Here is a 14,682-nt window from a genome sequence, read left to right as displayed (position 1 = left end):
TTGATCTCACACGATCTGCCGGAGAATGGCCGGGACACTTCCATGAATGCGTAATGTTGCCATATGATGTAACCGCGGAAGCAATATTTTGTAAAATATTATACGATGTCTTGGCTTGTCTGGTGCAGGTCGGTACCCTGCCTGCCTGCAGCGCAATGCAGGTTCTAAACATTTATATGTACTATTCACTATTCTCTCTCGAAAGGTCTCTTGAGACCAACATAACGACTATAATTTTCTATTCTATGAGGAGGACTCTATGACACATACGTCAAATTATCCGCAGAAAATTAGTTCAGGATATAAGTCTGAAATAGCTCAAATAGAATACACACATGACTTCACATATTCCTTAATGCCTCTCGCCCCGCGCCCTTCCTTGCCCCTACGTCCGGTGGTGACCGCGGCCGCGGTTTCTGCGGGATGATTAAAACATTACGAGCGGTCCGCAACGCGCTCGCTCAGCACGGCTGTGGTCACCAATCATACGAGAATAGTAATGCGTTACATAGGTCTATGCAAAATGTATGAAGTGCTACCAATGTGTGTAACACTCGCATAGAACATATGCAGGTTTGGAGAACGTTTGTAATTATCTTTATTGATTATTTTGACTGATATTTTTGCTACAACCTTTGAAAATATCCTGAATTGTGTTGTGTATAATGTTTTTCTTCGGGTCCACAGCCCTGTTCAGAAAGAAAGAGTATTGAAATGATGATCCTTGAGTGAATGTAAGTCTTTTTGTTTTATAGTTGTACTTCTGCGGGTTTTCTACATTTCATAATGTTCAAAGTATAATGACAGTATTTTAAAGCTGGAAATGTTAATGGGATAGCTTTGGTGCTTTGTGGTTCATTGTTTGGATGTTATGTGGATGTTCTCTGGAGTTTTTGTTTCGCGACCGGTCGTAAATTCATTAGCGCGACTTGTTCCGTCACTCGGCGCGGCTGGCGTCCATTCAATGATGTTTGTGAGTTACACTCGCATCTGAAGCTACTCAGAGAATTTGATTTTTATCTATTTATCTTAGAATTACTAAGCAAAAACCATTTTTCTATTTTTGCCAGGTCTTCTATACAAAAGAAAAACATTTAGGTAAACTACAGAAAACTAAGAAAATTTTGGAGGGGGGGAAATTTTCATTTTTCCAAAATTCCTAAATAATATAAATTGGTTCATTAATTAGGTATTTGACAAATTTACGTCATTATTGCACTTTATTCAGGTTTATATTATTTTCTACTAAAAGTACCGTGTACTGTTTTGATTTTTCGATAGTGCTCCCCATGCCATAAAACTTATGTACTGTACAAAATTTACTCCGCGGTATAAATCACGCTGCTTCATTACTTGCGCCCAAATTACAAACCTCGTAAAATATAAACTGCGCTCATAGCGAAACATGCTTCTTATTTTATAGCTATAAGGGTGTAGTTTGTATACAAATATATTAAAACGACAAACGATAAAGCTAATTTCAATAAAAATGCTTCTTTTACTGGTGTTATGTATAGAAGAACAAAATAATTGCTATTATTACACTGTGTAATTGTGAAAAAAGACCAGGAAAAGGAAGCTAATTATAAAAAAATATGTTTGAGTTCTATACATAAAAACCATTTGAGTTTCCTGTGAACTAGAAAATTATCCTGTCACTGAGACGCAGCGGCCAAGACTGTTTATTTATATAATTACATGGCTAAGAAAATTGTGCTAGTTTACTTACAGCACATACTGTTAAAACAAACAAATGTGGACTTTATTACCGAGGAGTAAGTGCTGGGGTGGGTGCACATTGTTGGTCAAATACAGGTCTACCCGAAGGCAATACTGGGTATGGTTGCAATTATAACGCGGTTGTTCGGTCAGGGCAACCGATCGTTAGGCGACTGCTACCGGCGACGGAGAAACATTACTGTTATTGAAGAACCTCTTCCTCCTAACGGTGGGACAATTATACGCAGAAAAGTTGATGCTTTAAACGTAATGTTAATATCGGCTGACTTTGAAGTTATCCGAGTGATATATAAGTCGATTATCGGCTGCCGATTATAATCGATCACTCAGCAGTTGATTATTTTTTGTTTGCTACACATTTATTATAATCATGTTGCGCTACCAACAAGTAAACTGATACAAATTAATCGTGTTTGCTGAACTGTTTTTTATTGAGTGTTATTTATTTTGCCGTACGACTAAAGATGTAGATGCATCATACACACGCATCTATTTGATGTGTAAATCGAATGCGGCCTCCTCCCTGAATAATGCAACGTTTAGTGCCTCGGCTTCGTTACAGTCCTCACCATCTGTAATGATCTTAATTGTTCATACATTCTGTGTTGTTACTCATTTGCCTCATTTCTAAGTAGGATCGGATTAAATCTTGTCGTCATAATTGTTATTGTCTCACTGCACTCGTTCTGGGAAGAAATCTGAGTTCGCATTGGAACTGTTTTATTGTACTTTTTGTCTGTGATTTATTATGATTACATTTGCATCATTGGACATTCCCAATGACAACGAGAAAAATATTCAGGTTTCTTCCGTATTATCGAAAGAAGCTTGTAAGTAATTAGCTTTTAGTCCAAAAATTAGCAAATGAGGTTGTTGTAATTTAAGTGTATTTTTCGGTTAACTGACACATCGTTATTTTAATATTGCGTTTTCCGTAACATGTCTAAAGCCTTTGAATGTACACAACATGAAAGGCAGAATAGTGGACGTCAAGTGAGAGTGGTTCATATTAGTTTTTTGTGTGTTTCTGACACCCGCCTGTCATTCTTACAATAGATTTAAAGTCTAGTTGCTTCGAGCAAATAAATCGATGTAAACATAGCTACTTAAATAACTTTTGTAAAGGATTGCAGTGAAGCTATGTTTTGTAATCAAATATTCTGCGCAGAGGCGACTGTTATTGTGTAAACGCGCGAAAGTGAGGGAGTTAATTAACAGTCAATGGATGCCGTCGACGTAATCCTGTAAACAGAGAAACATGGTAATCTTGAGCTTTGCCAATGAGTAAGCGAGGGAGCTATGGGTAAATAAAAACATTTAAAAAAGATACATTTTCGGATGCATTAAAAAAGTAAATTAAAGTTGCTATTTAGTCCATGTAATGATGTAATAAGAGAAACCAGATCAGCATGTCGCTTACTGATAGATATTTTTAACGCCCCAGCAACCGTTGAATACTTGATTCATGGAGTTCAAATGATGTTGTTACATGATTAGGGAACAGTTGACGACTAACACTTGCCACTACACTAATGTATATCGTAACTGTTGTTGCTTAGTTGTAAACTCGGAGTTCGCCTGCGCGAGGCACGTCCGGGCTTTATGTAAGTCTGCGAATTAACTTCGCAGCGTCACTTTAAACAGGAGCAGTATAGTATGGCAGACTGGCAGCGGGCGGCGGCGGCGGCGCTGCGATTTTAATTAAGTAACGCTATTCAAAAAGTGAGCCGCCTTGTGGGTTTTATAATTTTTCCGATTTTATGATTTTATGCCGTGTAAGTATGTAGTACAAGTATTTTTTGGCAAATAACCACACTTTGGACCTCGGCTGTTCAGTAACGAATAATCCACCGGAATATAACTATCCACCGGAATGACTTCACTTTTATTGTAAATTGCAATTCTCTAAAAAATGGATGAAGCTATGAAAACACAATCAATTGTTTCTATAAACACGATAATATGTTTTCGCCCTCACAAGTGTTTGTGTTGAGTGCAATCTAAGCCTGCAGGAGACTCCGCCGACAACCAATCACAGATGCGGTCGCAGCTGCGGACTATTGTCCCTGCCATTGTCTCAACGACAACTAACAATATAATTAACTACTGCGGCTGAACTAGGAAAGCTGTACAGTAGAGCTCTTAAAAATATTGTTATTGATGGTATTGCAGTTGCAATTGTTAATTTTGATAAAAATGAACTTAAGGCTTAAATATGGATATGCAAAGTCCATTCAAAGGTATATCGTTGAGATATTTGAAGAAACATACAACTGAATAGAAAGCTATAATGTTATGGTCAAGCTTGTGAAAAAGTCCATCACTAAATGCAACAATGGTTACTTAAATAAAGCAATGTGACGTGATCACGTCCTCATAATAACACTTTAGTGATGCGCCATTCTCCACATATTTAGTTGCGTTATATGACGTTATATCGCTCGATATTGTATCAATACAAACATGAGCGCGGACACGCGATTACGTGCGCTCACATAATACCCGTCACTGGTGAGCTTTACGTGCCGCTCATACCAATCGTAATGATCCTTTATCATTTGTGACGTATAAACTGTAAGTCATAAACTTTTAGAACCTACTAAATACCATAAGCGGGGTATCTTAATGTATTCTAAGGATTTTCTCGTGACGTGGTTGATTTGCCTCAAAACCAGATATGTTATTAAAAAAGATGCTCCTGAAATGACCACTGCCTCTACCGGTGTCGAGCAGAAGCAGTATCGTCCAGAATAAAAGAAAAGAACATGCCACCTAACAGTGTACCACCTAGTAGAATGTCATAAAAGTATCAATGAAACGACACAAATTTAAAATTTACGATCGATCATAATCGACAACAATTCTTATAAAAGCTACCTTAATAGTTTGATCTGTGATATGTCTTTGGAATCTCATGCGGGATCCCGTTACACTGTGGCGTCATACCAGAGTTCGATTGTTCTCATATTTCTGCCATGAAGTCACTACGTCTAGCTTTACCGAGCTTATGCGCGCTTTCCACTTTAAGCGGAAAGTTGCGATTGTAGGCTGTCAGTTAATAATTTTGCATAGATATTTCTGTTTTCGGGCGATAGGTAACCGTACAAGTTTTAAAAGTAGTGGTACATTGCTGCTTTATATACCTACTCCCAATTTCGAAATGATTTCTTTTTTAATAAAAGCTATCCTCGAGTGTTTCATATCTATTCAAAATACATCTTTGTTTGATTGTTTCTGAGGAAACATCGCCTGTAGTGTCATCGCCGTCGCTTCACTGTGTGACATCAGCTTATACGTCAATCTAAGCCGTGGGCGCCTGACTCCTATCATTCTCGCATATCGTTCACATCCACTGAACTTTACTATCCTACTCAACATGTCAAAGACTAACTTCCGCTCATCAGTTTAAAGTTGAAATTCGTGAAGCAATAGTTATAGGTATATTGACTGACCATACAAGGCATCATAACTGATGTTAGTGTGTTTGTCTTCGACAGTACTCCGTGACTCTACACTGAGGTGTAAATTTATTTGTGTTTACTTTAGCGGTATCTCTCTTTGTCAATAGCGTACGTACCGACAATTTGAAGTATTTTATCATTGGTATCAATAAAATACATGCATATGCACTACCAAAGTCTACCTACTCCCAAGGAGGTCAATGTAGTACGTATACTAACATACTCACTATTAAAATGCTCTTCGTTCACAAAATTTTATTCGCCATCGTTATTCTCTGTATTAACACCTACTTTAATATCTACAGGAGCTTCTATATAACTTTCCTCTCAGAAGTTTGGCATTCCGACATCCTAGCTAACTGTAATATCGCCTGTGTAATTATTCCCGTCCATTCACATCGTCGAGGCATTATTGGCCGGCTCGGTCGAGACTTTTCCGATTAAATCGCCTGCTTCGGCCGGCGCGCGGCGGCCTCCTCTCCGGCTTCCCGCCGGCTTCCCCTGCGGCAGTGTTTCAATATCGCACCGCATTCCGCCTCGTCTAGAGGACTATTGCACAAAGTGCTAACAATCTTATACATAATGTTCAGTAGGCTAAGTCGGGGACGACGCTCAAATAATATTTAAATAGTTTGCTAGTATAAATGTTAAAACAATGTAAGGGTAACCTAACAAATCTAGTAGACGTTTACGCTTTGAAATGTTAACAACTTTAATAAAAAGCTTTCATTTAAAAGGCACTAAAACTTCAATTACGCTTTTTATTTGAGTGAAGCAATAAAATTTGTTGCAACAAAGTATGTACCTAGTTGTGGAGTGTCGTAAAACTTCTGCATCTTTGTTAGTGGGGCGGTTTGAAGTGGCGGAGCAATAGCGCAGACTCCATTAAAACTTACCGCCTGCCTTCGGAAAAATGTTACGCCTTGTTTTATAGTAATGGCCGTTTTGTCCAGGCTCCTGTTACAAGCACTTGTTGGTTATGTAGGAGCTGGACCATGTTCGGAGTAATCGCTTCAATGTTATGATAATACCTATCTGCTTTACAATGCGAGAGAAAATTGGTTTTTGTTTTAGGATCGAGGTTGTTGCTGGTAGGATCTAGAAGCGGTCTAGTCTATATGCCAATATTCTTTTTGTTATGAGCCAATTTGCACTTTGGGATGAATAAGTACTGATCATAAGATAACGATGTTTTGTATTGTTGCAGGCGGAGGAATTGAACTCGCTGGTGGGAGATGCTTTCCGAATGGCGTTCGCGTCGCAGCTGCAGCCCTCCGCGCCGCTCTGGGTGAGTACAGACACATCAGTGGCGACGTGCTAACAGCTAGGCTTTTGAACCTTAAACTTCTAAATTAAAAATGTTATTGATATAAATGGGGCTTGAAACATCATTAATTTATAACAATAACTAACTTGGAAAATTAAGCTCACCACTCTTTTGCCGTTTACTTTTCTTATTCGCGTTAAAACGTTGCCGGAAATTAGTAATTGTTTCCCGGCGCCCGGGCGCCCGGCGGCCGACGTGCAGCGCTCGCACACTTTATTATCTGTTGCTTGGTCTTCCAACTAAACACACAGTTATTAAAACATACAGGTGAACATTAAACATGATTTAGTGCTGCGAGCGCCCGCCGCTAATGCTGCGCTACCGGGGCGCCCGGCTGTAGCGGAGTGTCCGCAGCGCAACTTCTATAACACAGAGCACGTGTTATTAACGCTCTGACCATTAGTGTTGATGGAGAGTGCTGTGAGAGCTGCTCTGCGAGAAACTATATGTTATACATTACTTTTGGACTAAGGTGGTCTGTTTTTCCTCGCGAGAGTGGTAGATAAAGTAACCAATTATATTCTAGTCCACATAACTGTGTCTTTTATTGGTTTTCCGATATTTCAACTCATAAATACTTTAACGATTAACAAGAATACCGCGTAAAAAATATGAATACATGTCGTATTTAGTTACTAATTCAGTAATTTAAAGCACTTACAGTAATACCGAGCTCCTTTTGTGGTGTATATTATGCTAATACCAGTGCAAAAAGTAAAAACACTTCGCAGAGAATCGCTTTATTTGTGCGCTAAGAACGCGTGGGGCTGTAATCGATGGCACATTGTAGTGATAAAATATTGTGTTTATGTTAATCTGACCGGTTACGAAAAATACTTGTGTTACAATGGCGTTATTTTGACAACTATTTATGTTACACTCCCAGTGTATGGCAATACTTGTGCACCTACAGGAGAATTGTTGTAATATGGTATTGCGATTGTGTTTAAACTTTGACATTTACATATTAACGACGTCGTAAAATGTGGTGTAGGTTTAATGAACCGAACGCCAACGTGTTTTAGTTGAGCCTCTAGCATATTGTTGTAATTATTTTAATTTTATGTATTCAAACAATTCCAGTCAGGAACGTTTAATAGTCATTGAAATGTACTTTTTTGGCTGGGTTTACTTATAAGGTTATTTATAATGCTAACACTTGCACCTATACTTAACCAGTAGTAAAGCGGCTCCCATTATATCTCGGACCACTTTAAAATAAATCCATCATCTTCGACTGATCAATCAAATCGTAACACCGGTTATAAATACTTGTGTGTTTAAGTGAAGCTATCAATTTTGTGAGAGTACTGTAATTAAGGGCGCTAAACGTTGCCGGCTCCCGGCGCCCGGCACCCCGCGCGGCGTGGTGCGTGGTGTACGGTGCGTCGCTCTCGCTCCAGGGACAGTAATGATACGTTTTGGACTCGAGAGCTACCCACTTATGAGTGGGAAAAACAAACAAAATTGTGAAATTAAGTTAAAATTGTTCGTTTTGCTATTATGGTAACTCGAACATTTGAAGAATGTTGAGTTAATAATATGTTGTTATTTCAAACTTCTATGAACTTTTTTAAGATCAATTTTGTTGTATATTCTAACTGGTTTTGTAAAATGAACGAAATAATGAAATGGAGGTGCGTTGGGGGCGAATTGATTACCGTTCATCAGACAAAATATCCAATATCCGATCATGGAAATATCTTCTAAGAAAATAGATTTCGGTCAGGATCGACCGTGTTCAAACGGTTGCCGTAAGCATTGGGATCGCCTCCGATCTACCGACGTTAAGATTACGATAATAACTTATGACAATAGTTAGCGGAGTCTCTCTGCAGCCGAAACTCAAAGATGACGAGATAAAAGTGCTCAAGTTATCGACGCTAATGATTATTATGAGAGTGTTCGAGACTTTGGTAAAGATCCGCGAGCTAAACGTGGCTAATCACAGTTGAAAGTATTCCAGCTTTATCTAGACTACTAGGCGAGGTAATGGAATCATTAAGTATGCTCTACTTTTGAAAACAAGAAGGAAAGACATTTTAACTTTACCTGCTGAGAATTTTTCAGTAGTTTCGACAGGATTTTTTTACAACGAAAACGGAAACTAAGCTGTTAAACAGCTCGGCTGTCTATCCGCCTGTCCGTCTACCCGTCACAATTCTTCATCTTTTGAAGTTTTAAAGATATATTGTTTTACTGTTGCTACTATAAAACACAATAATATTAATAATCGAGCTTAAGCATCATCAAGTAAATGAATGTAACAACAGACATTCATTTACTTGATGGGTGAAAATTTCTTCTTTAGCATGTATGAGTGGCGACTACTGGCGACGTGCTTCCAGCGAGAGCAGTGCGGGCTGCGAGCGGGCTAATTCTAAACCTCTTCGCAAGCGGCCGGCGAGGCCCGATTTATATCCCAACCGTCCGCCTGCTCGTACATGATTAAATTGTCTTGATTGATTAAATAATATTATTTTTACCTATCTAACACGTGGAGTTTACTAACGTGAATTAGTTATACATATATCTTAAGGTACATCTTGTGTAATAACGACGTTGAAGTAGTAAACAAAAAAAAAATAACAGAAAAATAAGGAGGAAATGAACAATACCGTAGCGTGCTAATTAGTCACAACATATACTCCAGCTACCTGCACATAACAATTCGTTCTCATTGCTTACAGTAACGGTATCGTGACGATAATTAGTATCAGGGCTTGTAACCAGTCCCACATATATTTACAAGCGGACGATAAACAAACCTTAGTGCCCATAAAACTGTACCTAACTTGTTTCTTTTTTTATAAGAATTACGTGAAAATATTTAATTAATTACTTGGCAATTAAGGTGTTTAGTGCGCGCGGGCACGCGGCCCGTGACGCGGGCGCAGATAACAGCAGATTTATTGCAAACTCGCTGCTGCTGATACGGTAACTGATAATACTTTTATTTGCAAACATTTTTGTTTCTTTTTTAAAAAAAATCTAAGTTTCTTTAATCGCGGGAAGTAACTTCATATGCAATTTAAACTTTGCATCATGATGATTTGTCAAAAGCCGAAAATTTTCGAGTCCTTCTATGCAGACAACCTCTTTGCTGTGAAACCAATGATGTTATTGATGCAATGGCTATTGTTCTAGATATTAAAAAATAAACATGTACATATATAAGTTTTAGATGACGTTATAGGTGACGTTATAAAACGTCTCTCTCCCACTCCACATACAATATTCGTGCATAATTTAGATTGAATCGAGTTGATTCAGAAATCTTTTATTTTGATGAAAATATGTATGAAGCCAGTTTTGATGGCCTACTAGGCTATCCTACCCGCTCCTGTCCGCGTCTGCTTCCAGGTGTATTACTTAGATAAAGGACTCCGACAATAAAAGTTTACGACACTTTTTACTTTTCATTTTAAACCTTTCGCTTTCTCCGCACTTTTTCTAAATTGTTTATTCAAAGCTCGCGGAAGTTTCACTGTGTCCCCACTATGTTTTATTGTTTAAGTTCTCTGCTAGATATAATATTTTGTGATAGATCTGGACACTATGAGGTTTTCCGCTTGAGACAAGAATACAAAAGTCTTTTTATGTGTATTTGCCAGACATATTGTACGAAGTGAAAAAGCAATAGTGGAGAAAAAGCAATGCAATGAAACTTTAATTAATTTAAATTATACGGAGTTCACTTCATAGGATAATTAAATTATGTAACATTTTTCGCATTCGTCGTACAGACTTTTACGTAAGCTACAAACCTCAAAACCTCTAAACTGTTGAAGAGAAACAAAGTTCTGCTAATAGTTTAGTTTTTTAATTACTCATTATATATGTTATATGCTAAGTTAAAATTTGTCAAATAAAATATTAACTGTCTTTTAGGTAATCTAAAAACAAGAGCATGACTAAACTACCGAATCCTACAAAAATATAGTTCCACCTAAAAACCGAAAGTCATAGAGTTCCTTGGTCGGCCGGTAATAGTGTATTGTCACGAGAATGTATTCCATATTTAGAGAGTGACACCGATTGACCTCTATTAGAATCAGTTCAGTCGTCGGTAAGTTCAGGCAACAAAGTAAAACACTTTCTAAATGTGGAATTCTGTTCGCTGTCCCGATAATTAAATCCGAGCTCGGCCCGCTTGCCGATACTGCCGCCTCGCACGCCAATCCGTACGACCCTGGCCGCTGTCTCTCTCGCACCCGCTCACAACCCTATGCCTCTTCTTGCTCTCAACGAAAGTGACTTCAGACGGCATTCCCATTATTACGACTGTTTAAATTATAATGAAACACGCTTCTACTTGTTTTTCTAAATATTTATTCCGTTTTGTTTTGTTTATTTTGGGTTTTTGAGTTATTCTGCCATATTCTGAGCTTTAGGTAAAGTTCAGAATTTAATTAAAACAATATTATTATGAAGGCTTTGTAGGATGCAGACCTTCTACTGAGAAAACAATTTTATGATGATTAAACAACATCCCGAGTTCGACCATCAGGAATGTTTGTGTGTGTTTGAATGTTATAAATACAATACAGCTACTCATTGCAAATATAATCCTGCGCAAAGGTAGTTCACGTAGCTGAGGGATTACATTTTTTGGATAGTTTTTCTAATCAAAAAGTTTCGTGACTGAAACGATCCTGTTCAGATTTGGCACTGGCTGGTAATATCAACATTATAACAATAATTGTTCCGGTTTCTCTTCTTTAATTAATGTGAATGTCGGTCAATACCAATAAAAAATATTTGTTAATTATTCGTCATGATTCTAGCCTTTTCCCAACTATTTTCGAGTCGGGTTCTAGTCTAACCGTAATAAGTACCAGTGTTTATAAGAAGCTACTGCCTTTCTGCCTCCCTCAACCTGGGCAACATGATACCCCTTAGCCATTCTAGCTTCTGAGTACCCTTAACGACTGTCAAAGATTTGTAAATAAAAGCAAGGACCCACAAAACGAGAAAGCAGGAACTACTCTTAACTTAGATGGTCCTGTGATCGATCAACTTATGCAGTTGTAGTTTAAATTTGATATTTATTATAGTTACCGAAAATATAAAATGGTATTTAAGTTTACATCTACAACCTAAACTTGTGATTAATATCATTCAAAACGACAGGCATAAAAATGATCACTAAGCCAAATTAGCTAATCTTAACTCACAATTTAGATACAAAGTTTAAAGGTGAACTTTAACAAAATGCCCATTTACAGATAAGGCTCGCCCCTAATTTAATAAAAGCTTACAATAGCGTGCTTGTGTTCAATAATTAGTGAAAAAATCCGGCACATAATGCGTAGTCAGAGCCTTGCTGAGGACAGGCCCGCGGCGCGCGGCGGCGCGAGGCGGCGGGGGCGGCGGGAACGGCGCGCACGCACGCGACACATAAATATGTATACCTGTACCGAGATACACATCGCCATCTGCTGCCGAACTAATTGTATTTAATGCTCCCTACACAAATATCACAGAGGTTAAGGGTTGAGCACTGCTGTATATCACTAGTTTTATATCGCTCTGTGCTTTTTAGATTTATTCAAATTGTGGCATGTTTATGGATAATAATACTCATTGTCATTCATTTCTTTGTGGAATCATACATATTTGTTACCCTAAGATTTTTCGAACCATACCTACATTGCCCACTATAACCAAATTGCAAAATTTTACGATTCCACAAGCACCACAGGGGATACATTTTCCACCAAATCATGTGATCCTCGAAGTTACAAATTTAGGGTTATTACCCAAATCCCAGCGCGAGCTAGGTCCCCTCTAACATGAATAACTCCGCAGCATACAACATTCACATATTATTATCAAAGTTAATCTAACTTTTTGAAGTACATTGTAAGTTATATCATAATGTGGATGTGAATCCACAATGCGCTCGGCGCCATACAACACATTTGATATAGTAATATGTTTATGAATTTGTTATATTGAACTTACTTATGATTTACTGCCGAAAACTAGCACAATTTCAATAACCGCCAACACGAAACAAAAAGTTTGGTACAATATGAAAAACAATTCAGTAATACCGACAATAAAAATAGGTACGTTATAAACATAAAGACATAATTGCTTCAAACCCTCGTTAATAGTGCGGTGATCGTAAAAATGTTGAAACTCAGCAATAGGAGGTGGCCTTAGTGCTGCAGAGACGGGGCAACACGAGCGTTGTCAAATACTTTGGATTGTTTGATAATGTGTGTCTCTTGGTGCCCTTCAACGATAGAGTCGCTGACTCTAGTGAAGGTTTTCTTTGTGAGGCACAAGAAGTAAGCTTCTTGTTTTAGTACCTTACCACAGAGACTGTAGGTGCATTACTTTTTCTAAATTTTATCCATAATTTCTCCAACCTTCACATCGTCCTGATGTGGACAAGGTTACCTGGTTATTGTCTGTTACGCAAGTCGCGTGACAGCTCGGAGCGCACCGCGGCGCGCCCACAACTATCCCCTGTAACTTGCCTCCGCGAAAAACAGCGCAAGTTTCCACAGAGAGCCTACTAATATCTCTGCAGCTGTGGAAGCAAGACAGCGAACTACACCACGTAAAGTTCCATCTCTCTCACACACTTACTCCTTATTTTAAGAGTTAGTCAACTCGTCACATATAAAACTGCCTCAGATTGGCTTGTGAACGACACTAGTATAATTGCTGACCTTGAATTGCTTTTATTGAAGTTTTATTTTCTCCGTGTGATGTTAGGCTATCATATTTTTAGTACGTTGTGTGTAAATTTTCGTATGCTTTGGATATCATGTCTACTTTAAGAACATCAACATCGAGGCTATTCGAATGTTGTATCACTAAAAGCTGTGAACATAAAATATTGTTAGTATTATTCTTTGACAAAAATCATAATGATTCAAAATCGGGTACCTATCTATCCCCAGACCAATTCCAAATAGTTTTTGTAAATAGATGATATTCATATTTGTAATTTAAACATCCGTCGTTATAGCATATGACATGTCAAGGAGGCTCAATTATTGTACCCTAAGCAATTACGAGAGGCCGCTTATCTACTCCTAATTGATAAATGCAACATAATAATATGGAGTTTGTAAAGCAATAACAATTTATTGTTGCCAACAACATGTAATATAATTACTTGGGGTGATCTAATATTAGTAGGCTTCACCACAGCCAGAGGGGAGAGGGCTGTGACGTCACGCATGCTTATTGGCGGTCGTAACGCGATCATCTCGTGTTCATTTTATTGGCGCTTCTCTAAATAATGGGGGCTTTAATTATAGTTCATTGTTGATGGACCCTAACCTTGTGAAATTGGTTTTGATGTTTGTATGTTCAACGTTTGATTGTAAATCGGTCGATTTGATTCGGGATTAGTCATGTCGATCGCTGCTGATATTTGTAGTAACTCGTTGTGATCTCACAAATAATGCATGTATTAAGAATCAACATTATTCCGATGCCTTTACAGCACCTAACACTACTTATAGCATAAAAATCTCTTGTTTTGGCAATTCTTTATAAGTTTAGGGTCTACTAAAAAGCGATTTATTAAGCCATAGAACTAGCTAATTTAAATTCTAATTCACGAACTTCACGACAATTATTCACTGTCGTACCGAGTTAGAATAATTGCTTCAAACAAAATAAATTAACTGAACTTTATCTTATCTACTTTGATTTAGATAAACCCAGGTTTAAAACAAACTCTTAAAACATTAATTGGTGCCGTAACCCCGTCCGTAACATTGGAACCATTTCTATTTGATTCAGTCATAAAATGGCGCTTGGTTCGCCTCGGTAAAGTTTAAAGCGAGCGTTTACCGAAGTGCAGGGTGTAAAACCTTCGGCGTGGTGTGAATATTTCAGGGCGCGTTGGGCTGCATATGGGATGCTGTACGTGAGATCGAATATGTTGCGCAGTGTTCCCGAGGGCCCGCGGCGTGCTCCACCGACAAACGTCCTAGTTCGGCTTTTGTTTACATTTAGTGTCCTGAATGTATTGTTCGTAGAAATGGGTCGTCGTGTTAAGGGTGAAGTGCACACTCGCCAGTTTGTTTATTTCCCTTTCTTTGAAACAACTTTATGAACATTTTGTTTCGCTGTGAGTTTTTTTATCGTCATTGAAGTACGATATAGTAATTTCTGTAAGCC

At 38.1% G+C, this 14,682-nt stretch overlaps 1 protein-coding gene across 1 annotated transcript in view; it reads left to right on the top strand.

The window, feature by feature from the left end:
* The window catches only part of LOC113500832, a 128,089-nt gene that overhangs the window by 102,025 nt on the left and 11,382 nt on the right, over nt 1–14,682 (top strand). Inside the window, exon 6 of the mRNA XM_026881727.1 lies at nt 6,409–6,489. Within this exon, the coding sequence (XP_026737528.1) occupies nt 6,409–6,489 (81 nt within the window). The remainder of the gene's footprint in view (nt 1–6,408; nt 6,490–14,682) is intronic.

The sequence above is a fragment of the Trichoplusia ni genome, chromosome 14 (genome assembly GCF_003590095.1).
Source record: "Trichoplusia ni isolate ovarian cell line Hi5 chromosome 14, tn1, whole genome shotgun sequence".
Classification (NCBI taxonomy): Eukaryota; Metazoa; Arthropoda; class Insecta; order Lepidoptera; family Noctuidae; genus Trichoplusia; species Trichoplusia ni.
Note: the sequence above shows the minus strand (reverse complement) of the source record. Positions and strands in the feature narration are given on the sequence as shown.